Source organism: Oenanthe melanoleuca, chromosome 1, assembly GCF_029582105.1.
Source record: "Oenanthe melanoleuca isolate GR-GAL-2019-014 chromosome 1, OMel1.0, whole genome shotgun sequence".
Taxonomy (NCBI): domain Eukaryota; kingdom Metazoa; phylum Chordata; class Aves; order Passeriformes; family Muscicapidae; genus Oenanthe; species Oenanthe melanoleuca.
The window spans coordinates 48,818,741-48,845,755 of NC_079333.1; the positions used below are offsets into that span (position 1 = coordinate 48,818,741).

At 38.1% G+C, this 27,015-nt stretch overlaps 1 protein-coding gene across 5 annotated transcripts in view; it reads right to left on the reverse strand.

The window, feature by feature from the left end:
• DCLK1 (doublecortin like kinase 1) overlaps positions 1-27,015 on the reverse strand; it is a 224,244-nt gene that overhangs the window by 62,970 nt on the left and 134,259 nt on the right. For 3 of the 5 annotated variants that reach the window (XM_056497829.1, XM_056497838.1, XM_056497862.1), the window contains exons 5-6: positions 14,608-14,724; positions 1,754-1,848 (exon numbers count right to left, since the gene is read on the reverse strand). In XM_056497829.1, coding sequence (XP_056353804.1) covers positions 1,754-1,848; positions 14,608-14,724 — 212 coding nt within the window. Of the gene's footprint in view, positions 1-1,753; positions 1,849-2,764; positions 2,957-14,607; positions 14,725-27,015 lie in introns of those variants that run through there. The other 2 variants (XM_056497855.1, XM_056497846.1) reach the window with 2 other exon arrangements.

A 27,015-nucleotide genomic window follows, 5' to 3' on the forward strand; every position in this document is an offset into this window, starting at 1 on the left:
AAATATTGGAGAAGAGAATTCAACTTTCTAGCAATGCCTTATCTCTCCTGTACACTTCAATATTTGTTTTCTCTACAGTTAGCAATCTGGTTTTGTTACTGCTGCATAGCACTTTGCATCCATAACACTGCCACTTGGTGATCTTATTACACTTACACATAAAAAGAAGCCCATCTGCTCTCCTCTTCACATTTGAGAGTCAGAAATCTTGTGCCTAGAAACCCCTTGAGTCTAATGGTGCTGATCACATGGTTCCCACTCACCCATCCACAAACGTTAGCAGAAAAACATTTCTTCACTGTGGAGAGCAAAGCATCAGTGGTGAGAAAGAAAGTTTAGGAAAGTTACCAGTGAAGAGACAGCCTTACAGCAAATGCAAATCCAATGTAAACTGGTATCATCCATCTAAACAGACGCCCTCACATCACCAATGTATAATTCATTTGGAAGACTCTTTGTTCCCTCTCCAGTGACTTATTAATGATTCATTAAGAAGCCTTGAGAGCAAGAACAAACAGGTGGGGAAGACATTGCATTCAAGAAGATTTTAGCACCAGCTTACCCACTGGAACTCACATCTTTACTCTCTGTGTACGGGATGATGAAAACCATGACACTACCCTGAGGCTCCAAGCAGCTGCTCACTGGCTGTCCCTACACTGCAAGACCACAGTCAGCTGCTTGTCTGTAAACAAGTCATGGCAGAAACCCATAGCTGTATCCCAGACAGAGGTAAGGCTTGGACATGCACAATTCCTCAGCTCCCTGGCAGACATCAGATATGAAGAAGGGTCTACAGGCTAGAAGGGAGTCAGGTCATGCTACAGCTATTTCTGATCTGAGTATCTGGGGAATCAGGTCTGCACCAGCTCCTAAAGTCAAGCACTGTACATAATCCCCTTATTTTGAGAGGCATGAATGATGTCTGTTTGAATACTGAAAAGGCAGAAAAAGCTTGTGTTCAAACTCTGTTTATAAACAAGTCTGAGATACAGAGTACTGCCTCAGGGATGCTTTCATTGACAACTGACCACAGTTTGAAAAACAGCAGAAAATACACAGACACCTGTCTTATTTCCTTTAAACAGATAAAATTAATTAAATCAGCATGTGGAGCTTTTGGGTTGAAGAAGTAATATTTTATCAGAGTAACATAGGCATTAGCTTAGTTCTGGATGCTTAGGAATATTGTAGATTACTCCATACAGGATAACTAGGGGGAACCTACAGCTACTATCAACTCTCCTCCAGGAGAGTGACTGGCAGGTCTCACATTGCCTTGGTGCTGATAGTATCTTCACTGCACAAGGCTGTGATAAAACAGCTAAATTCCACAGTGCATTCTTTCACCTTGCTTCAAAATCAAAGCAGTCTGTAGGTTGTGCAAGTGACATAATGCCCAGAGTGAGTTAGGAACAAAAGAGATTTCTTTGACATTGTCTTTCACTTGAGAAACACTTGGAAAAAGAAAGTAAAACAAACAAACAAACAAAAAGTTTTGTGAAAAAGGAGAGAAACCCCTGGTTTTTTCCCCCAAGGAAAAACTAGTTCTCAGTATATTTAGCATTTTGACTGGCACAGAACAGTTGGATTTCACTTCAGGGTGTTTTACAAACACAAGGATTGTAGCCAGGCTTTTCTACCCTATGGCTCTACACACACACAAGGGATCAGAAGGGAGCAGGCTATTGGACATTGGCTATGCTGGACTCTCCCTAGCCATGCTCAGAAATCACTTTCCTTATTTCCTTACCCTCTGTTTCCGTAGGCTTCCTGGGCTGGTGGGAGATGGGCTTGGAGACTTCCCAGAGCGGGGAGTAGAAAGTTGGCTACCAGGGGTTCCATTCACTAAAAGGACAAGAAATTGAAAAAAATAAATACGAGGCATGATTAAAGGAAAACAATAGTTAAATCAAATTTTTTTTTTCAGTCTCTGTTGAGCAGATTAATTTTCTTCTCAGTCTTTGTTTTAAACATTAAATAAGATCATTCAAAAAACAATTATTTCCTTAGATTTTTGGCTCATTAAAACTTTTTTTATACAGAGTGAAAGCAAATAGTGAAAAAACCTGAAAAGAGTTCAGTCAATGGCAGAGAATGTGATCGTGTTTTCTTAAACTTCATTGTTGCTGTACTTGAAAGTAATGGGAAACAAGATGCTTTGTTATCCTTACAGGACACATACATAAACCTTTTCATTTCATTTAACTATGGCTTGAAGTGCTAAAAACAAAACACAGTATTGCTTGCAAGAACAAATCAGCTGTCTGCTTTTCCTCACTCAACAATTTGAAGAGATTTCTGCAATACTATCTGACCCAAACATCACCTCAGACTTAACCTAGAAGGGCTTTCTGGAGGCAAATGAATTGGTTATAACTCCTCCAGTCTGACTTATAGGAAAGCATCACTTTCTCAAATAAGCAAGTTTATTCCCATATGTCTGTGCCTATCTTTATAAAAGCATCTTCACATGCACATGACTTTATCCAATAAATTACCAAAACAATGCCAGCAGAGGACAGAATTCTACTACAAAGTAATCACACAAGAGGATATCAATAATGTTCACATTGAAGCACTGACAGAAACACTATGAAGCATGTATCACATACACATGTAAATATTCTTAAACAAGCAACTGCTCTATCAGAGTCTACACTTGTAAGTGCTTTGATAAAAAGAAGAGACAATCAAATTCCCAGATTCTGAATCTTAGGAGAATATTTACATTCTAAGGATATTAACAAGCCATTTGACTTACCTTCTATGAGTTCTAACATGGACCAAATCTGACTGTTTAACCTAGGATAGGAGCAAGCAGCAAAATTCCTGCTCTGTGCTAAGCCAAGCTGCAGCCAAACTGAGAAGCAATGGGATTAGTTAAGGATAGCTGGGGCTGCTCACAGAGCGAGCTGAACGCGATGCAGGATTCATAAGCAGAAGCCTTTTCTGCGTAAGGCTGACGTCTTCAGAGCAGCAGTGGGAGGTGCAGGTGCTGTCTTAGGGCTACATCAAAGGTGTCAATTAAGCATAATGCTGCTGCTTCACAAGGCTGAGCCACCGCTACCCCCACTCGCTTTCCATGGAGCCCCGAAAGCCTGAGCAATTTTATATGCTGTGCACTGAATCATAATGAGGTGCCTTTGGGGGCAATGTACCAAATGACTCATCCGAGAATCAAAATGACAATAACTCTTGTAAAACCTTGGCTGACTGGCAATCTAGCAAATGCTAATTCCTTTGGATAATACAGTAGGCATTTTTAAAAGATTCTTCTTACTTTTTACATAATACATTGTTCTTACTGGCTAATACTGGGCCCACACATTATAATTAAGAAATATGTATACCTACCACATCATACATATCAATAAAATACATTATTCTGCATGATAAAGGATGATCACTTAATAGTGCTTAAGTGCTATGAGTGATCCAATCCCAACATCACTTTATGCAAGGCATTGTTTAGAGTAAAGGTGCAATATGTTTGCATAACTATAGAAACAACAAGATGCTCTAATTGGATTTAAATAGGCTGTTTTTATAGAAAAACATTCCACTTATCCAGGCTTCAACATATCTTTATACAGAGAACAATGATTTGCACATATCAACACTCATTCGAATATTGTACTAAGTGTAGGGGAATGCACATGCATACATATATTCATACAGTATTCAGCAAAACAGCCACAGATCTGTCCAACAGTGACTAAAATCAAATTTATTACTGATACCACCAAAATAATTTAGGAAAAGAGCAAGATGATTACATCAAAATTAGCTATCTGGAATCTCAAACTTGTCAAGTTGTAAAAACATATCTTCAAAACATCGATGGCATAATTTAGAAACCGACATTAAACTCCTACTATTCACACAGAGCTAGTCCTTGAGACTGCTGAGTAACAGGACTAGTGCTCTGCCTTCTCTTTAAAGCAAGCAGATGCTCCTAGGTCTCATTATCATAAGCAAATTTAAGATAACAGATACATTTTAATATACCTTGTAGCACTGGGCACTGGTTTCTGTTCTTTATAGATTGACCCCTTCCCCATAACTTTCAACAATAGCTCTTTAATTTACTATAGCAATCACTCTGTCCTGAAGACAAAAACTTGAGGCTACCAAGTGGAACCAGACAAATAGATGCAATGGTGGATTTAACTATTGACATATTTCCATATATGATGCATACGTTGATGAGTATCTATTTAGGATGAGAAAACTAAGTATTATTATAAATCCTAAAAATTACTTGCTTGGCACCACCAGAGTGTCCAGAGTTTTAAACTAAGTTTGAATGCTCTCTTCAACTGCACTATTAAAAAGGAAAATTTTGATCGCTGTGCTTATGTTGGCCAAATGTAACGTGAAATTGAGAGCACATTAATAACTTGAGACCCTCAGCAGATTTAAGTGAAGTTTTCTCACCTCCTTACCCATATCCATAATATAAAGGTGCCAGTATATAAAACATGGACCAGGATTTTTGAGAGCTTACAAGGACTCCCTAGAGAGAGCTGATTAGGAAACTCTAGAGATGGCAATTAGCTCTGGAGATGGGATTCCTTTTACCAATCTTTATTACCTGTTGTATTGCTTCTACACCTAAAGTAGTTTTCTAGACTTTGTTTTAACCAAGTTGCTGTCATAACACAAGTTGTATCATCCCAAAGCAACCATCTAAACCTGACCTGATGAATAATCTACTAGGAACATCCATTGCAGTGTAAAACTCCCAAAGAAGATTAATCCTTCTGGATGCTCTTCATACCTGGAGATATTTATTGCTATTATTTTTATTACATTATTCTTACTACTGATATTATTGATATAATCCTTATAATTATATTAATATAATCCTTAAGACAGACATCACAACAGGACAGAAGTGGTAATTTCAGATATTTTCCCCATACATTCCAGGGCCTCTCATTTTTTTCCATTTTGTTTATGGCTTCCTGTGCTTGTGAGTCATTATACTGAATTTGCAAATAGAAGTGATATTAGGTGCTGTGTGGCAGGAAGAGACTGCAGTGATTCTGACCCCTTTCCTGAACTCTATTTACACTCACTACTCCATTCTTACATAAGCTGCTCATGACCAGAAAACATGGCAACAAATATGTGAATAAAAGCTACAAGATTTAATGATAGTACTACATTCCTGATCACTAAATTGCCCTAAAATCCATTTCTAGGTGGAATGCATTTTTGTTGGAAACTGCATTTCTATCCAGTATCTGCACTGCATTTCTCACTGACTGACACAGCACATGCTCCTAGAGGGAACCTTGATGTAGATAAAGACATATGAAATTGGTAAATCACTGTTGTGACTGATCATTTTATTGAGTGAGGCAAGAGGTTTCTTGTCACTTTTGTTCATAAAATGGCAGGGGTCACAGACTTCAGCTTAACACACAGTGCCCCCCCATCATCTTCTGAAAAAGATTTATCAGTTCAAAATTTCACCAGTGAAATATGCATTTAAAAGCTGCAAGAATAACAACACCATTGTGGCTGCTCAGAGCAGATGTACGTGACCACTTAGCTGTGAACTCCTTTCCTTGCTGTCCTCACTTGCTGAGGATGTGCAACAGGGCAAGGACCTGTCTTTGTATTTGCCTTTCCAGCACCTGGCACACACATGAAGATGGGAAAACCCATAAAACAGAACACTAAAGCTGGATACCAGCATCTACTGAGATAAATGCAAAATAGGTTTTAATACGATAATATGAATAATGAATATGATAATATTTATGAATAATATTATTATAGTAAACCAGTGACAATGCTGCAAGTAAAAAGCACTTTGATGGCATTCCAATAAAAAAATTTTGATAGGGCATATTTTCACTAAGTAATAGGAAAAAAAAGCAAGAAAAAATGAATTAAAGCATCAAGTGCCAGTCTGAAAAGCCACCAATACCACAGCAGTGTATTAAAATCATAGTCTCCTATAGAGTAGCCTATTGATGTGCAGACATATTGTACTCTATAAAACACATAGAGATGACTTGCTGTGTTTAAAAAAGTGGTTTGCCAAACACAAAAGTGTTTGTGCAGAAGAAAGAGGAGACTAAGGGAATGGAACAGTGCAGGCTGTTTTTGCAGCCACAACTTATGAATAGGAAAGTTAAGCTAAAATATTATTTACACAAGTCACAACATGTGTAGGTCATATTCAGCAACGATTAGCAGAAATTGTGAGATTATTATTTGACCTTGCCTCCATTACTTCTGTAGTTTTTCACTGTCCTTTCCAAAACAACATTTTTATCCCAGTAAGATTATGTAATTACAAAATAGTTAGGAAATAAACCATATCTTGCCATTTTGTTCATTCTGCTTTTGTATTTTACTTTTGTACGTCTTGTCATTTTTGTCTTAACACCAAAAGACAGAGTGTGTACAGAGCACCACATAGGCAAGTGCCCCTAGTATGACTCCCCAATGAAGACAAGGCTTTAAAGATTCTACCTTAGCATGCAACTGGTTGAGAAAAAAAGCCCAGATACCAATAATGCATTCATTTTAACTGGTGCTAAACTGTCCTTTTCGTATTCAATCTTTTGTAGAGTTAATGCCAAGAAGTTAAGCGGATAAAAGAACATTCCTTTGTCACTGAAGACAAGGCCTGACTGACTCACACAGAACTTTCACCTGATCAACAGATCAATAGATTAGAAATGTCAGCAGAAAGGATTGCCTATGGTCAGGGTACATTCCCCATCCCAGCAGACACCAGCACACAAGTCCTTGCTAGTCACTGGAACCTGTGGAAGCCACACAGTCTAACCCAAGCCACGCAGAGCTCAGCAGGGACTGTAAACCCCACACAGGCTCTTCCACCTCAACCCAAAGTCACCTATTCCTGCAATGTCAAGCAGAGAAGTGCTGCAGACACACAGACATTGCTGACATATCTTGTATCTCAGAAGAAAGGAGACTGCCTGGAAAATGCAGCTCCCTGGCATCCACCAGTATTTGTTTTTTCCTGTAGTCTCAGAATGTAAGTGCCCCTTGGGTTTGTTTTTCCTCTGCACTTCAGCTGATAACTATACTGTCTGCTAATTTGATGTAGCACCTAATTAAGAGAACATCTATATGTACATAAGATTCAATGAAAATCTGTCTTTTGGACTGTTTTGCCTAAGTAGAAAGACTAGGATTCTCAAATCAGTCTGTTTGAACAGAGTACAATTTCTGAGCACGTCTCTTCGTTTAGCATTAAACTTTTCATCCTTTAAGGGGGTTAAACTACTCAGCATAACCAAATCTACTTCTCTTACCAACTCTTGTTTTTTGTTACAGGGTATAAAATTATGAAAATTAATTTTGCACTGATTAGTATCAAAGACAAACACCATAAATAAAAAATTAAAAAGAAGCTAAGATCAAAGCAAAAATCATCTGGAAATCCCTGGGTCCACAGGATGAATCTATCACTCCCATGGGTGTGTGGTCTTGGCTGTAGGAAAATTTTGCTTCAGCATCTTTATACAAAATCTGTCAGCTGAGTATCTGTAACAGTGTGAATAAAGACAAGTGATCTCACCAAAGACAATTTGACATATTGATATGATATCAAGCTTTTTTCCTCTGGGATACAAAAGACCTACTTGAGCCAGTGGTTGAAGGAGGGCTGTTTCAGGATAATAGCCTAAGGATGAACTATCAGACTGAATAAAAAAAATATATAAAACATATCCTGTTGCACAGGAACACCTCTACCTTTTTTTTTTTTTTTTTTTTTTTTTTTTTTTTTTTTTTTTTCCTTTAAACTAGCAGAGAAAAGCACAAGCATCTGACCTAGAGAAGACTTCTGTAAGATCTTATTTCCATATCGACTTTTTTCTTTAGGGAACATCTACAGTTTTGATCAAACCTTAGTTTAGCAATATGCAGTTTCACAATATCTTTGCCCAGGTACAATTTAAAAAAGAACCCTCACATAGTCTTTGGTGATCTGATCTACTCTATCCATTCCTCACATATGCTCCCTTTGTCATTTAGAATAGGTACATATCAACCCAGGCATTCTTGAAACAGTCACTTGTCACACTGAATAACCCAAACTCCTAAGTAACTCTTTTTAAAGCCAAATTTTAACACCTGAATTGATACTACAAATAAGATTTCAAGCATCTGACATATTCTGAGTGAACTTGAGGGAAATGAGATTCTTTACAAGGAACAAAAAAGTGAGAAGAAAACAATTTTGAAGAAGGTGCTTAAACTAGGAAAAAAAATAGCTACTTTTGTTGAGAGCAAGTCCTGAAAAATTAGAGTTGGAATTTCAGAAGGTAAACCAGAGTTCATCCAAATGCAGCATCTTTCCTTCATTTAATGGACCAAGGGTACAGTAATTCCAGTCATCTCATGCTGCTCTTGATTTGATTAAAAATAACGATGATGAAAACGTAAGTGTTGCTGCTTCCTTTGAATCTATTACCTCTTCACCCACACTGAAGCTGCCACCAATGGTGTTAAATGGCAGCTGGACAGAAGCCTGCAGCTACTGAATAGCCATCAGACATCCATAATTTTCAGTCACCAGCAACTCTCACCAAAATTAAATGTCTCTTTTAATATGCTTTTTCCAAAATATGATTTGATGCCAACAAAAACACATCAAAGTGGTTTACAGGCTTTAGGAAGACATCAGATAAATTAAATAGAGGTAGGATTATCCATTGCACTTGAAATCAGACTTCAGCCTTCTGCCTACCAGGAGGTCACACTATCTTTTCTCTGCTTCTCTTCTTTGCCTTGTTCCATGCTTCTCTTCTCTACTTAGACTGGAAGCCTTTTGAAGCAGACAATACCTCAAATGGATTTGAAAAAAGGCAGAAAGCAATCCTCCTGCAGTGAGATTTCTCTCTGGTGGTACTGTTTTGAAACACTGTCAGATGTAAATAACAAACTGAAGAAAACATAATAATGGAGAAGTCAGCCCTTACACAGATCTTCCTCACCTACTTGTACTCTTGGAAGACAAAATTATTCTGTGTTTTTGTATAAAAATAGGATGCATCTGTTCTCAGGAGCCAGGGAGGCTATCAGGAAAATAAAAGTACATTAAACATATGCTCTGTTATGAAAAGAACTGAAGTGAAAAAAGGTGAACACCACCTATGTATAGGCATACAAGACTTTGAAGTATGCCAAGAAATTATGTAAAGGCAGATGCAGTCCTTTTGCTTACTGTAAATTGTATAGCTCAAGAAGCAACAGGGAGTGTGTTTCTCACAGGCTGATGTATTTTACTTTGGCCTCAGCTAACCAGAGCACAGTTTGGAAGCTTTGTGTCCCTGAGCACTTTTGTAGACTCAGGTTTCATTAAGGGTCTTTCCCTGCAGCCCTGCTGCCTGATTTCCACTCACAGGTCCCCACTCAGCCCTGTGCTGCCTTAGCAGTGTGTCCTAGAGCCTGTGGGATGGTGTTTTTCATCCTCTTTTTCCCATGATGTTATTCCCATGGCCATGTACCTGCAAAGCCTGACAGTATTGTTATGATTTGTTTTGTATAGGACCTTCAGGCTTGCTAAGGAGGATGCTCTTAGAGGTAACAAAGGTCAAAAGGCACCTGCAAAGTGGGAAAGTCACCTAAGAGCATTGGAATTGTCATTAAGAGTCTTTTTCCCCCAGCAGCAGATGAGACAATGAGGGAAACGTTCTCCAGGACAGTGGCTGCTGGCTCCCCAGGGAGAGGGAACATTCAGGGTCCTTTGTCTCCTCCTCACAAAATCAGTGGTCACCACAACAAGGTGAGACTGAAATGGAAAGCAAGGGCCTTCAAGCAGAATTTACTCAAAAATAATTTAACATTACTGAGTTTATCTTCAAAGCACAGGTTTTGGTAAAATATTATTGTTACAGACATACAGATGCAAAAACAAGACGCAGAAAAACAACAAATGGCCAAATAACCCTTTGATTTCTGTAAATAACTTCAGAAGCTATTGGGATGAATTTGGGGAAGTTTATCACCCTGAACCACCATTTGCTCAGAAAAAGGAACTCACAGATTTAATTCAATCTATAAACAACTAGTGCAAGCCAAAGTTTGGCTTAATTCATTGACCACTTGAAATTCTGTGTCAAAAAAGGGAAACAGTTGTTGAGGATGGCATTTAAGTGCTTCAATGAGAATAGATTGTCTACGTCTTAGCCTCATTTATACTTCTATATCTTTAACAATGGGAAAATGGCCCAAGACTTTGCCTTCATTTACTCTAAAAATGATGCACCCAAAACAGCTATCTTGATGAATACTGACAATAAAGACTATCCCATACTACAGAGAACATACAAGAGAATAAAAATTAACTCAAGAATATATCTTCATTCTACAATTTTACCAGCTTTAATTCCCGACTTTGAGATTTTAATATTTTTTAACATAGTCTTTATCTGTGGAATTTTCTTTTTTTGGCCTATGTAATTATCCATGTGTATTTTCTTGATATGAACATTAATTCAAGTCTGAAGCAGAAATATGATCCTTTTGTGCAGTTAGAATGTGCAGACTTCTCAAAGCGCAGAAAGAACCAAAAAGAAACAAAAGGAATCAGATTCTTTCTAATTAGCAACATGCTCTTTTCCATTCACCTCTCAGCTTTTTGTCAAGGGTACACTATCAAGAATGCTTTCTGCCTCCCTTTATTCTTCCTTCTTTTAACTTTGTTCTATGATAAAACTCCTCAGGAAATTATACACCTTTAACTTTTTTGTAATACGTATGTATTGTCTTTGATCAAAGCAAAGAATCTATTCTTATTATTTTCCATGTTTATTGGTAATGAAAGAAAAATCCCTAAAAGTAGTTTAAAGGTTAAGTGAAAGCAGTTTAAAAGCATACAATAAAAATACATGTACATACACTTAGCAGTAACAACATGACAACAAAAGCATAAATTCAAGTTATGCACAGGTCATTCAGGATATTCTCTAGTACTGAGATATTTAATGTAGACATCACAGAAAAAATTATCTGCTCATATGTGTGCTACGTGGCAATTTCTCTATTCTACTTCTGTCATAGGTACATAATTCCAAGAAACAAGCAGCATTTTTATGCTTGCTGGGTGGCAGAAAAGTGAAATCTGTCCATGTTGTTTGCATTTCAAGGGAGAAATTTGGGATTTGTTTAAAATCATCTACGAGTCAATATTTTTCTTTCTACTGATGGTTTTTAACAGCAATGTCTAACACAAAATTGCATTTTTAAAAAAATCATTGACTGGTTTTAGCTTTATGTGGTTTAAAAACAATTCTTGATAGCAAGTGCTTAGTACAATATTGTTTTCTTGTATAAAAGTAATACTGAGCTAACTACTCATGTATGGTTGGAAACAGGCTTACTGTAACATTCACACAATTTGACCTATTTGCAAAAAAAGCAAACACCAGAGATAGAGACAGCCAAGTCAGAGCCATTCCCCTCACTAAAAATAAATGTTATAGAAACACTTTCAATTGTTTATCTTTTCTAAGCTTAATAAATTTAGAATAGAATAGAATAGAATAGAATAGAATAGAATAGAATAGAATAGAATAGAATAGAATAGAATAGAATAGAATAGTTCAGTTGGAAAGGTCCTACAACAACCATCTAATCCAGCTGCCTGACCAACTCAGGACCAACCAAAACTTCAGCACGTTCAGATGAGAAGTGGAGCAATAGAGTAACTTTGGTGAGCACCTGGCATCCAACCAACCACACAGTATTTCGTGGTAAAGGAATCTTCCTAGCTATAGAATCATTGAGTTGTTTAGACCAGAGAAGACCTTTAGGATCATCAATCCAGCTGTTAATCCATCACTGCTAAGTCAACCACTAAACCAGGCCCCTCAGTGCCATGTCAATACATCTTTCAAATATCTCCATGGTTGCTGAGTCAACCACTTCCTTGGCCAGGCTGTTCCAGTGCTTGACAAACCTCTCAGAAAGAAATGCTTCCCAGTGTCCAGTGTAATCCTTCCCTGGTGCAGCTTTGAACCATTCCAACTTGCCTTGTCACTGGACTCCAGAGAGAAGAGCTCAGCACCTTTGTCTCAACATCCCCACCTCAGGAAGCCAGAGGGAGGTCATTCCACCTCAGGCCTTCCTTTTCTCACAACAAGACAAGCCCAAAGTCATTAGCTGCTACCTATAGCCTTCCAGCCCTTTCAACAGTTTTGTTGTCCACCTTTGGACACATTTGAGTACCTTGCCATCCTTTGTAAACTCTGGTGCCCAGAACTGTACACAGTGCTCAAGGTGAGGCCACACCAACACTGAATATATTGTGAGGATCAGCTCTTTCACCTGGCTGGTAGTGCTGTTTTGCATACCCTAAGATGCAATTTGCCCTCCTGGTTACTAGGGCACACTGCTGACTTATAATGAGCCAGCTGCCAGTCAGCACTCCCAGGTCCCTGTCTGCAGGGCTGCTCTCCAGCCACTCCTCTCCCAATTTATATTGGTGCCTGGCATGCCTTACTCCATTCCAGGTGCAGAATTCAGCATTTGATCTTCTTAAAACTCCATCCTTAATCATTTTCCAATGCTCCAATCTACCTAGATCCCTTTGCAAAGCATCTTGCTCCTTCAGAGAGTCATCAGCACCTCCCAGTTCGCTCTTATACTCAAAATTGTTAATGGTGCATTCACCTCCTCTATCCAGATCATCAATAAAAATATTGAACAAAACTGGCCCTAGACCTGAACCCTGAAGAAATGCTGCTGGTGACAAACTAGCACGTGCCTATTTCCTATAAATGTATTTTCATATAAGAAATGTCTAAGATGGTTACACCTGTCATCAGCACAGCACCATCCAAAATGGCTTGCATTTTTATTATTTTCACTACACTGTTTCATTCCTCACTATAAACATAATATGTTAATTATTACTGTTGTATAGTAAAAACATTACCTTTTTTCCATAGGCCATAAAATAATCTCCTGATCTTTTGAAGTATGTAATATATTCTGCTCAGACCTTTACAGAAGTGAACTGCAAGAAGCTAAGATTTACTCACCTGCACTCCCCAGCACCTTTAAGTAGAAACAGTACTATTTCTTTCAGGACTAAAACTAACATGGTATCACATATTCAACACAGAAAAAATGTTGCTAGTCCCACAGAAATACTATAGATTATTTATTGTTTGCAGGACAGTTATTTCACATAGAAATGAGCATACACAATTCAGCGTTCATTACCTGCACTCACAAATTCATTAGGAAAAAGGCCCAGAGTCTGTAACATTCACATACCAAACAGGGCCTCCCTTGCTAAAGGTCAATTTAACTCTGTTCCACCTAGATACAAAGAAAGCAATTTAACATATTTATGAAAGGGCTACTCTGGGCTCCTTCCTCACAACTGGTATTTCATCCCATTACCTCTTTTCAGGTTTATGCATCTCAGCTGTTCTCCAGGATGTGTAGGAGGCAAGCTGCCTCCCAGCCCTGCCACCTACGTCTACACCTCTGTCTCTCATTATGTCTCTCCCACTTTCCTCCTTCCCAGAGCAAGGAGCTTTTTTTCTTTTAGAAAAAGACAAAGGTGAGAAAAAAGAAGTTCCAGTTGATCTATCTCTACCCTCTTTGGCACCAGCACTGGGCCATTCTGACCACCACCTCCCCACAAAGACTTTATGGTGCTGGGTGCAGGTTTCGCTATGCCATTTGCTTTTCTGTTTTCTCAGGAGACTGAGGCAGAAAGGGAGGTGGCTTTCAGACAGCTCTAATGCTCACTTCCTGCAAAATCCATATTCACAGGCAATGCTGCAAATGCTTGAATGGGTCTACTCAACTGACTCACACCAAGGAATATTTGTACCTTCAGGCCCCAATACTGGTAATCTAATGCATTTTTTTGTTTATTTATTTTTTCTGCTTGGGAAAAACTGCAGGGGTGAACTACTCATCAGCTATCTAGTGGGAGCTTCTGCAAAGGCAGCCAAAGCAAGGTCCTTCAGACAGAACTCTTTAAAGGTTTTGCTGTGTCTTCTCCAGCCTGTATCACTGGTTTGTTAGGTCAATTCTGACATCTCTTCCTCAGCTATCTTTTCACCTCACATTCACATCTTTAATTGCATTCTTTCTCTGCCCTGCCCTCCTTTTCTCAATATCCTCACGATCTTTAATCAATCCTTTCCTCACTACTGCCTCCTTGCTCTCTTCTTTTGTTTTTGTTTCTCCCTCAGAAACAAAATACAAAAAAGATTGTGAAATAAACCTTTCAGCAATGGAGATGTTATGCTGCATAACTTGGGCTACTTTCTGGATTATTCTCATTCAGTTCCTAGTACAAAGACTACCAGTGTTTAGGTATTGGAAGCAAAAACATGCATGAAAAAATAAAGTGAAATTGAACCACTGTAATGCCAGAATATAATTTGTGAGATGCTGAACCTTTATTTTATATTGGGAAGACACTTGTTCTCAGATGTCAATGAGAACACACGTGAACTTTTAGTAACAACTCTTTTATACATACAACGTTTTCCCACAGAAATGTGGAATTTTAAGCACATTGCCCACTCTGTTGGAACAGAAGGGTTGCTGCTGCTAATAAAGATGGTTTGCTTGCTTTACCTGAGCTAGTAGAAGCAGGAGACTTGCTGCGCCGGGACGGGCCTGGGCTCTTGGTGGTGCTCCTGCGTGAACTCGACGCTATTTTGGTATAGGAAGTAGATTTCACCACCCGACATTCTGGAAGACAAAGAAACTGCATAAGTTAGCAATTAAGAAAGCCAGCAAGATTCTGTAACAGAAAGAGCACTGAGAAGTGAAAACATTTAGCCCACGCTTGTTTTCATTCACCTTGAGGAGTTTTATGAGAAAGTATAAAACGTGTATAAATGGCTCCATTAAAATCCAAGTACAGTATGTACCATGTCCCAGACAAAGAACTGCTGCAGCAGTAATCCAGACTTTTAAATACCATGGTTACTGCTGGTACTTAGGACAGCTTAATTTAACGGTGCTGAGACTATGCATAAAATTTATTTGCTTTTGAAGATTTCAGTACAAGCAACGTAGCAATTTTTGTAAACAATCCAGATGCAATGTAAGCACTTTGGCCAACCTAGGCAGTCTCCTCCAGAAAAACCAGAAGTCCTCTCTTCTGTATCAAAATGTTACAATTGCACAGGATGACGCAAGTGTCTTCCACTGATGAAAGGTTTGAAGAAAATAAAGCAGGTTTGTTGCTCCTGCTTAATCCTCTGATGAGCAATAGCCCACATTGTGTAGCACACACAATCCATCACAGGTGAGGGGAACGGCACCACTCGCTCATCAGAGACATCAGTAAAATCAATGAAGAGGCGAAATTGCCCTCCCACTCGAGAACACTACAAGATGTTCAGGTTGGAGCTTATGTACACCCACACAGATCCGTAGGCACCCCTGCATTACGCCTGCAAAATGGCTCTTGGCCTGGGGATGAAAGAATTTATTGTGCATAGCACTGATGTCTTGCACTCCTAATGGATACTAGATTAATCACCAGACATATTACACAGCTGGGGAAAAAAAAATGATCCAATTCTTAGTCAATTTACAAGTAAAACTCTGCAGCAATATTTACACTGTCTTCACCTGACAATGTTAGTACACTTCACTTGTTTAAAAATACATCAGTAAACATTTAATTCTGTACCAGACCTGTTTCCTATTTTATTCCCATGGTTAAGGTTCCTCAACAGAGCTTAAGAGAAATAAACAAGATTTTTTTCTTCCTAGTCAGAAAACACTGTGTAAAAGCCTGCACATTATTTAGTCTTCACAGATCAGTGGAGCCTGTAACACAGTTTAGACAGATTAGAGAACAAAGAAAGAAAATTGAGCATAACTAATTAACTTAAACATATACACCCGAGAATGATGTCATGAAATTTATTTCTCTTGGCTGCCCTAACTGTTCGTCTTTCATCAAGCTGTGCAAGGAAATAGAAGCAAGAACTGATGTGTTACTGAGCAAAACATCCAGCACAGCTGAGAGCTGAGAGGACCAGAGAAGTGCCTTGGTCCCCCCAAAGAAGCTTTTCTTCCCAAACTCTCCTATTATTCCTAATTCTCCATATGCTTAATGCCCAATAGGAGCTAATTTCTTTCTGCTGACATTTTTTTGATTCACTGATGGCTTCTCTTATTTTATACTGAACAATCAGTGGAAATGGAGAAAAACGTTTACTCTATGAGGAAATTACCTACTGAAAATAGGAGGAATCAGACAAAAGCTTTCTATTAGGTGTCATTGCATAACTACAGCAGGAATCTTACATGGATTTATTGGCATAAACAGCTGCTCTAGAAACTCGATACAATGCAAATGTAAGTAAGTTCTTTATCTTCCTTTGAACAAAGATGTAAAATTTTCAAACACCTAATAGCCTGTTAAAACTGTGAGGTAATCCTAGTGTGGGCCTCATTCACAGGAAACAGTCAGGAAGGGGAACTGCATATTCCAATGGTCAACAAACAACGAGACTAAAGCAGAATGATCCAACCAAGCTAAACCCACTAGAATATATCATCTACTTACTTGAGGAATTTAAGAGTCCATGAAGAAAACAGCTACTTTATGCAATATGTAAAAAGCATTCCTATTTCCAGCATGTAAAGAAAACAATTATCTACATCCCTCTCCTGTAATTCATGCTAAACTTTTATTTTATTACAAGTATTAATATTCATTCAGGTTCTCACAATACATTAAGAATACCTGGAATCTTAACTATGTTATCACAGAGGATTACCACCATATCTAATTGGGTCAGCCTTGGGCAGCCATGGGTCTGTTCCCAAGCCAGCTGGTATTGGCTCTGCCAGACATGGGGGAAGCTGCTGGCAGCTTCTCACAGAAACCACCCCTGTAGCCCCTGCCACCTCCAAAATGTGGCCATGCAAACAGAGTTCATGTGCAAATCATCCTGAGGGGCTGCAAACAGACCCTGACCTATGAGCAACCCCACACTAATGGCATATTGCCCAAAGAGGAAGTCACCTCTCACAGCTAGATGATCTCTCTCCACAGGAGAGAAACACAAATGATCAAATGATAATCCAAGACATGAGAAATTCCTAGTCCAGTTTCCTGCTCAAAGCTTGAAGTACCTTTACATTCATAGTCCTGGATGTCTTGGGGGACACTTCAACCCACTTGGGGCATACATAGTACAGTAGGATCTTGGAGAACATTGGTGAAAACTTCCTGTTCCAAAAAAACAGTAAGAAGAGATGCTCTGCTCACACTCACAACAAGAGGAAGACTCTGGGACTGTGAAGGCAGAAGGCAGCATTGGCTTCAGTGACCACGATAGGAGAGGTCAGTATTGTGAAGGGAATGAAGGAGGCAAAAATGCAAGATCACAGTTCTGGACTTCAGATAAGCACACTTGGGACTTTTCATGTATTTACTAGTCCCATTTGATAAGGCCTTGGAGAGAAGAGGGACCCAAGCAAACTGTGTAATATTAAAGGATCACCTTCAAGTTCCACAACAGTCCATCTCAACAAGCAGGAAGATGCTCAAAAATGCCAGGATGAACATGTTGCTGCTGACCAAACTAAAAACATAAAAAGGAAGCATAGAAAGGTGGAAGCAGGGACAGGTAACCTGGGAGGTTTATAGCCTAAGTCCAAGCATGCAGACACAGTTAGGAAAGCCAAAGTCCAAATAGAATTGAATCTGATGAGAGACCTCAAGAGAAATAAAAAGTGCTTTTTTACATACAAAGGGAACAAAAGGAAGACTAGCTAGAATGCACACCCATGAAATAAGGCCCCAATGCATGAGATAGATCCCAATGACATAGAACATGGAAAAGGCTAAAGTGTTGAATTGCCTCAGTCTTCACTATCAAGAGAAACCTTCAGGAATCTCAGGTCTCAGAAGCAGGGTGAAAGCCTGGAGAAAAGAACACCTATCCTGGGTGGAAAAAGATCAAATTAGAGAATACTAAAGAAAAACTGGCACATGTAGGTCCACGGAACCTGACAGGATGCAACCTTCAGGTGCTGATGGAGGTGGTGGATGTAATCGTGAAGTCACTCAATAGTCTTTGAATGCTAGTGATGACTGGGACAGCCATCTGAAGACCAAGCAAATCTCACTCCTATCTTTAAGAATACCCAGGGAATTACAGACAAGTCAGCCTCACATCAGCCTGGGAAAGAGATAGATAAATGAATCATGAAAATAATTTCAAGGCCCATTAGGGACAAGAAAATTATCAAAAGCAATCATCATGGATTCACCAACAGGAAGCCACACTTGACCAATTTGATACCTTTGCAATGAAATGACCAGCTTGGCAGATGCAGGAATAGCAGTGGATATTGTCTACCAGGACTTCACTGAGGCTGCCATCTCTGACATTTTTCTTTATATCCAGTCTAAAACTTTTGTTTCAATTTATTTCTATCACCCCTTATCCTCTTAATAAGCATCACTGTGAGAAGCCTGGCTTTACCACCTTGATGGAGAAGAGATGCTGCCCCATGGACACTGGAGGCTACTGGCAGGTGCCCCTGAAGCAATTTCATATTTTCAGGCTGAAAAAGCCCAGCTACATCAGCCTCTCCTCACACAGCAAGTGCTCCAGCTACCCCCCATCATGATGATCCTCCTCTAATTGCCTTCAGTTTAATGATATCTCCCTTGAACTGAGGGGCTTTAAACAGGACACAGTATTCCAGATGTGGCCTCACATGTGCTAAGCAGAGCTGGTTCCCTGTCTCTGCTGAGTCCTATGCAGCCTATGTCACAGAAATATTCTCTTTTCCCCTATTTTTCTTTTTGAATCAACCCTTTTGAGCTCAATTATCAACAATTATCAAAATTGGCACAATTTTCTCGTTTCTCTCAAGAATAATTCACAGGTTGTGAAATTTTAAAAGATCACAATTCTAATGAGCATATATTCTCCTTAAGGTAAATGTGTCAAGTGCCACATTTCCTATGGGTTTACAAGTTTATTCATATGGGCTATGGTATGGCCTGTGGAGAGCCATGTAGGTGCACACACCAGGCTCCAGCAATTAATGCTTTCAAAGACTAGGGCAAGACTATTTCCAGAGTCTAAAAGGATTTCCAATAATGGGCAAAATGTAACCAGGCTGCTTGTTGTAATTAGGTCTCAGCTCCCAGGAACAGTTTATGCATGCAATTCTGTTGCCACATTTAGTTTGTAAAGTAAAATTTTACTGCAGGCAAAGATCCCACTCAGTAACCACACAACCACTGCTTGTTCCTCTAACACATTACCATAATTTGCCTATTGCTATAGGAGAGCTCCTACATATAGAGAAAACAGCAAAAATGCATGTTTTATTGAAACCCTGTTTTCTACACAGAGTCTAAATGGGTGAGCAAATAAATACATACCTTCTCCTCACTAACAGCATTTGGATTACTATACAGCAGGTCCTTTGCAAGCTGTGAAACAGAAGAGCATTTTACCCCAATTTTCTTTTAATACCAGAACTGTGTCAGAAATAGATCTGAACTCCTGACAGAAGACAGCTATACTGCCTTTCTCACTCATGTGGGCATGGCATTCCCAGCCAAGAAGAACCACCAAGTGTTTCTATATTATGTTCAATAAAGAAAGAAATGCTTCATGAAACCCCAGTCCTTCCTCTCACCATTGACTGACTGAGATTAAAGGAACAAAATGATGACACCCATGGTAATGCAAGACAAAGGAAGGTCAACTTTACAGTTTGAATCTAACAGACTTTATTGTTTTCCAACTCAAAACATGATATAAATAAGAATGTTTTTACAGTGAAAACATCTTGCAATAAGATGTTTTATTGTATAACTACATACAAAGCTATGAAGTGGGAGAGAGAAGTACAGACTGAGAGCAGCAAGCTAAAAATGCAACACTGTAGTCCCTTTACAGTATGGAATATTACCACAGAGTTCTGAGGCCTTTATTGGACATTAATAATAGGGCCAAGGGAAAAAAAAGAGAAATACCACAAGGCTACAATCTGACATAATTAAAACTATAGGGACAAGATAAGGAAAACAGAGTTACTGTGATTGTACAGTGGTGTCAAAGAGCAGTAGGAACTGTCAGACCAGAAGGGAAGCCTAACATACATACTTGTGAGCTCTTGACTCTTCCTGTTGCCAGATGGAGAAAATGAGGTAAGCATGAGGTAAATAAAGGATGCTAGCACGCAGGACCATAATGCCTGCAGTCTCCAGCCCCATGATGTTTCATTTCCAAAGTGTTACATTAGCTTCTACGCTCATTACATTTTACAATGGCAAAAAAGCAGCAGAGAGAAACTAATCTGCAATAAATGTGTCATAAAATGAAAAAGTTTAATGTGCTTCTAGAGAAGACTGTGAAAAGTTATTTAAATTACCAGGAGATCAAAAAGGCTTACTTGTCAGCAACTCAGAAGTTGACTGTATGGCCTTCATGAGTTCTTTCTGGGCAAAAATATCACTCTCTGCTGTGTTTTGCTTTTCTTTGAGGTCTGTGCATAGGGAATAGATTTTATATTTTCAGTATCCCTGCCAATCTGTTTCTCTAAGACGAGAACATTTAACTTGGTTTCAGCAACAGCTGTATCCTGCAGATAAGCAAGGGGGGAGGATCAAGGATGTCTGTGGTTGTTGGTAAGCCACTTTACTGTAAGCCTCAGGCTGGTGCCTTTTACCACTGCTTAAAGACATTAGCATCACTAGCAATGTCCTCAGGCCAATCAGTGGATCATTACCCCAAATGCAGTACCAATTTTAGTTTTTAATGTTAGGGGTAATTTTCTCCATGCTTCTAATTCTTAATGCAGCTAATAAGATTTTACTTTTCTGCTGTATTCATGCCTGCAATTAATGCCAGTAATCTTCTGTTTGCAGAACTAAGTTTCACTCTCTTCAGCAAGAGAAATGGTAGCCTCCTGTCTAGTGGCATTGATACACACTGCAATTCACCCTACCCAACTGATCAATCACTGGCAGCTATGACTTGCAATTACAACATGTTCAAAAGGGTAACTCTCATGCAGTTTCCAAAAATGAAAGGGATATAGAGTGTTTCACAGAGGTTTAAGTCATTTCAAAGCTTCTATCGTCATGGTTGTGCCTACTTCAATTTTTTTCTGCATGCCTTCCTGCTCAGTGTGTTCCTGAACACACTGCAAATGCGAGTGGACAGTGATGTATGCGTAGAATGCAAAACCCTAAAGTTTTACCCCATGCACTAAGCTCTATGTCACTGTAAATGCATGGGGTTTTGAGACATTGCATCTTCTGATTTGATTTCTTACCAGTAATTGGTCTTCCACACATGACAAAGATTAGGAATTCTATTTTACTGTGTGCCAAATACTTGTGGAAACAATTACCTAAATCTCTTTTTTTTTTTTTTTTTTCTGCAAAGAAATATACTTTGATAGGGGTATAAAATAGAGGAACAGTTCGATTTTCTTTCATGTGAAAAATCATTCTCCAATTCTGAAACTGGGGTAAGTATATACAATAAAATACAAACCATTAAAGCTATCTATGCCTTATTATATGTCAGTAAAATAGAGAATCTTGAAAGGTCTTAGGAACACAAATCACTTCACCTAAGCTAAGAATGTTTTCAGATGTATGTACTACTCCAAAAGTACCTTGTTAAGATGGAAATAAGGAATGTATTTGTGAATTCACATATTATCACTAATATCTCATTCTGCTCTAATGTATAATCTTCAGATTGTGAATTCAAATGTTTCTAAACTCAAAGAAGTCTAAATATTTACTGGAAGAGGTAAAAAGATTTTACGTATAAATCAAAATGTTCCTTCAGGTATTTACCACTTTTTATTCAAACATGCTCCTGATTTAAGGACACTCTTGGGAAGACAGAACTCACCTAATGCCAGATAGCTAAAAATACGATGAACTGTGAACTATTCACCCCACAGTTCTTCTACAGTCAATGGAATATGTTCATTTCTGTGACCTGCTTAGGAATCTGTACACTAAGATGAAGAAAAGATGAATCTTACTCATGAATTATCAGATACAAACTATAGATATTGAGTTTTGTTGAAAAAACCCTAATTAGAAGCAGTACCTTTGGACTAACTACAGGATCTTTTATTTAATACAAACATTAACACAAGACTTTGCTGTATTTTGTAACTTTACTGTGTATGAGTAGATTTTATCTCCCCATCTTCAATTCCTGACCTTTTTGTCAGAGTTATCTCACACATTAATATTTTCTCGACAAAAACAACATTATGTTAAATCTTGCTTTACATCAGAAAAGAAATCTGCTATTATGAAAGATTCCAGCCCACAGCAGTGGAAAAAAGGATTGAAAAAACATTTTTCATTGCTACAACAGCTTTTCTGACAAGGCACAATGTCTAATTATTTTTGAGCTCTGCATTTGTAGGCAGACAAGACCAGAAGACTTCTTCAAAATCTGCTTGTCTGAGTGAATCTGAAATATTTCTGACTGAATATGATATAATGTGAATGAGCTTGCATGGGTAAAATATTGATTTCTGAAATCAAAACTGGACTATCAGAAACTATTTTTAAGATATCTGAGGATCAATTTGAAATAAGAACTTTGTCATTAGCTAAAATATCCCTAGCACATGTTCTCTTTGACATGTCTTGTGTATCTTGCCACATACTCTTCCACTCCCAGAGATTTTAATTATCACTGTTTGCTCAACATATTTCAGCCAAGATGTTCCAATGCTGATACAAATGTTCATTAGTTCATTATTCAGCAAACACCCTTTCCCTACACCTCTGCAGATTCACCATGCTAGCTGCAGTGACCAAAATATCACAAAGCTACTTTTAACTAGAAATATTTAAGAGGGCACAACTGATTACAACTGCAACCACGCGTACTATTTTAATTTACAGCCTCAGCATAATTCTTTATGAAACAAAGAAATGTGACATGCCTTTGCTTAGAGATTTTTCCTTTTCTTTCTGTGACAAAAGCTTGTTTACTGGGCATATAGTATATCAACAGATATGTCTCAAAAAAAACGCTGGTGAAGCCACCAGGAAAAATTCAACACTGAAGTGCCTTTATCTGCACTGTTAGGAAGGCATTTTTCTTGGCACTGTATTATCCATTCAGTTGGAGATGAAGCAAGAAAATGGTACAAATTAAATCATTCTTAACTCTTCTGTTTATCAAAATCAAACAGGCCTGTTTTCCTGTACAGCACAAGGAGGTAGTATTTATCCTATTACCCATTACAAATAGTTTTGTTCTTTACTTTGAGAATAAGCAGACCAATCCATATGATAAATATTAACACCATCCTAAGCACCAAGTACAGGCATTCCATCATATACTTTTTCAATTATGGTCTAAGAGAAGTGTCAGTGTTGCAGTCCAACAGATTCTGGGGTTCTGGTATTACTACTTGCTGACTGAAGAGTACAACTTGTTTTCAATTGTTTACTATTTCAAATTACTCTTTTGGAAGTTTACAAGCTCAAGCCATTTCCACAGTTTCAAATATAAACCCTTATTTGTAGAACATCATCTTCACATGGAAAGTATCAGCTAAAGGTATTATTGAGAAACATCTATTCAAAACAGCTAACTTTTAATACATTTTAGCAAACTCTTCTAAAATTACAGAGTTTTCTATGTAACTGATTTGTGGTAAGCAACAAAATATGTGTTTAAACTGCCCTACTTATTTCTGCTTTGAATTTTTTCCAATTAAATCTGCCTACTTATAATGCACTTATTAGTCTAACAACTTTATTGTGAAGTATTAAGTTTTAAAAGCCTTTTTTTTCTTCAAAGAAATGAATTAGACGATATTGGGATAAAGATTATAGTCATAACAGTTAAACACAAACCAAATTCCCATGGCTTAAACAGCTAATTAGTTAGCTTAGCAAGGAGTCTTGCACAAAACAAGGTATATATAAACATAAAATATACATTAAAAACAGATGAATATGAGAAGCCAGCTGTTGTGGGGAGTTTTGTTATTTAAAGGATCATTAAAAAGACTAACTGCAATGAGGCAGACAACTTCAGTAACAGTGAGACTTAAAGACAAGACACACTCAGAAAGAACAAGTCAGAGAGAGTTTTTAGATAACATTTTCAAATTAGTGAGATGTGAAGAGTATTTAGAGACACATCTAAGATGAACTCTGAGCCACCACTCTTTTATGAGGATTGTGAAGGACAAGTAAAGATCCAACAGAAAAAGTCAAAGCGAATGCCTATCTTTAAAACTGGGACACAACTGGGAGAAAACTGAGAGCTGCAGAAAAGACACCCTTATTTGAGATTATTGAGAAAAATTATCCAAAGGCAGAGTATAAATAAGACAGAGTCAAGCTCTTTTCCTTTTGTTGTGGCAAGACAAGAAGCAATGGGTGGAAGCTGAAACAGGAGATTCCCTCTGAATAGCAGAAAATATCTTTTCACTTTGAAGGGACTAAGCACAGGCACGGGTTTCCCAGAGAGATGGTGGAATCCCCAGCCTTGGGGAGATTCAAAAGCCACCTAGACATGATCCTGGACCCAACACCAGATGACCTTTAGAGGTCCCTTTCAAGCTCAACCCTTCTTTGTTTCCATAACAACACAATGCAATAAAGGAAACAAAATACTTGAAGCTTAAAAGATATTAAAATTATATACAATAGTCAAAATAGTTTTGTCAAGAATAAACTGTGTCTGTGCAGCCTTCCTATAAAGGAAAACAGAAACGACAGTAGAGATTACAAGGCTTTTTTGCTTAAGTTTGAAACTCAAGCTGTGATTCAAGAAAATACCATCTATAGAAATTGCTTTTAAATTGGGCATTTGAAAAGCTAACCAGGGTAGTTCACTGTCAAACTAGGAGACAATGAGCAGAGAAACTCACAAGAGTTTTGTTTCTGATTCTGGTCTAGTCAATATTTAACTTAATATGCAATTAATGCAATTATTTAAATGCTTTTTAAATCTGTAGATGACACTACCATGGGTAAAGCTGTAGCCATTTTGGAACAGTATAAATCTGAAAACTGCAAAGTCTTCAGAAAAAAACAGATAAAATTCAACAAGTCCAAGGTACTAAACCACAAAACAATAAGCAACAGAATCGAGGTTGAAGCCTTCAGTACAAGAGTCAGTTGCTTAAATGCAAAACAGCAGTTCTGCAAAGAGGGACTTAAGTTTTTCAGCAGGTCACAGGCTGAATTTGTAGTAAACTACTACAGTGAATGGAATCATCACCCTGCTGAAGGTATCACCTCTGTGGAGGGCATCTGACTTAATCCCCAGGGCTACTGTGTTAGCTAACACAACAAATCCACTTTTGTGTTTCCCATTTATAAACACGAGGATTTCACCTTCAGAGCATTAAGAGAATATTACAACATAAAGAAATACAACTAATAAGGAGGGTGAATATAAATGGGATCTTTCTTTTCAGAAAAGAAGTGATGAGACAAAACAGCAATATTTAAGACTTAATAGACTGCCAAAATGAAGAAAAACAAAATTCTTACTATTAGTTTTATTACAAGTACAACAAATAGAGTGATCTTAAGTTTCCAAAAGGTAGATTAATTCAAACATGAGAAAACCTGTTTTCAGCTGCAAGGATAAGGAAGTACTGGAACAGATCATGTGGAGGACTTGTTGAATTTCCCTCACTACAACTGCATACACACATGTTAGCCAGAAACCAATAGAGTCAATTTAGGTAGGGTAGGTCCTCCCATGGGACCTCTCAGATCCCTTCCATGATTCTTTTGATTAAGTCTTCCTAGTATGACTCATAAAAGGTACTCCAAAGTTTTTCACTGTCAGCACTTCTGCCTGAATTTAGCTGAAAGATAAGTAAAAGGAGGAGATGCACCCTAATGTAAAACTGAGTGAAAGTCAAAGAACATTTTAGCGAGGGAAAAGTGATTGACTAATGAGTGAATTAAAATCATTATCATTTCCTGAGTGGGGAGACTATTGAGATATAAATCATTTATTTGTCTTCAAAAGCCAGAATGATTAACTTTTGGAATTGTTCTCAGTAGGACATTAGCAGAACTGATATCTCTGAAAAACAGACCTCCTTCACACACAATTCAGAGTCTGGCTGGCTAATATTGTCCCATGCCATTAAGATACATGTACATTTCATCCAAACAAACTAAATGACAAAACTTCATACTGAAAGAAGACACTTCTTACTGGCTTCATGGGTGAGATGCTTTTTTACAGATAAAAACATTTTTTGTCCAATGTTTAGACTGGACAGATCTGAACTGATTTTGTAATGCTAGGGTTGATTAGAAGGCATGATGTCCCTGTCTACATTTTCCACAACTCAGTCTGCTCTCAAAATACATCTTTCCTTCTTAAGCTCACAGGCACGTCTAGATGAAAAAACCCAGATGAAAACAGAAAAGCTCACACATTCCACTTAGTTCAAGAAAAGCTGACATGAAAAAAAAAAAAAAAAAAACTACATCACCTTCTGAAGCACTCTGGCCTGTAACCACATGAAGCAAGGATCAGAGGTTAATATGCAGCCAGTGCCTAAATGATAATCAACAAGCAGTGGGTAGGCAGGGGGCACAGGAGCAGTGCTAACTATGGATCAAAAGACTGTATCTATATACATTCCTGAGGTTATTGGTGAAAGCAATGATTTACACTCTACCTAAAAAGTTATAAGTATCATTTATGATAGTGTCTAGCATTTCAGTGGGTCATTGTTTTCAGAACTATTTTTTGTAACCTTATTTCACTACCGAGTTGCACAAACTTAACTGATATTAGACAAATCCAATTTGAGTTGATTTTCTTCCATGAAATTAAAGCCATTTCTATGATTGATAAATTTTACTAAACCTAAAAATGCAGTAGACATTTCATAGGGGTGCTTCACTTTTTAAATTCTTTGACCCATGTAATTTTTTGGTCTGCACAGTGGCAACCAAGAAATTTCTCTATCTCCACCATTAATTTGAAAGAAATTTGAATG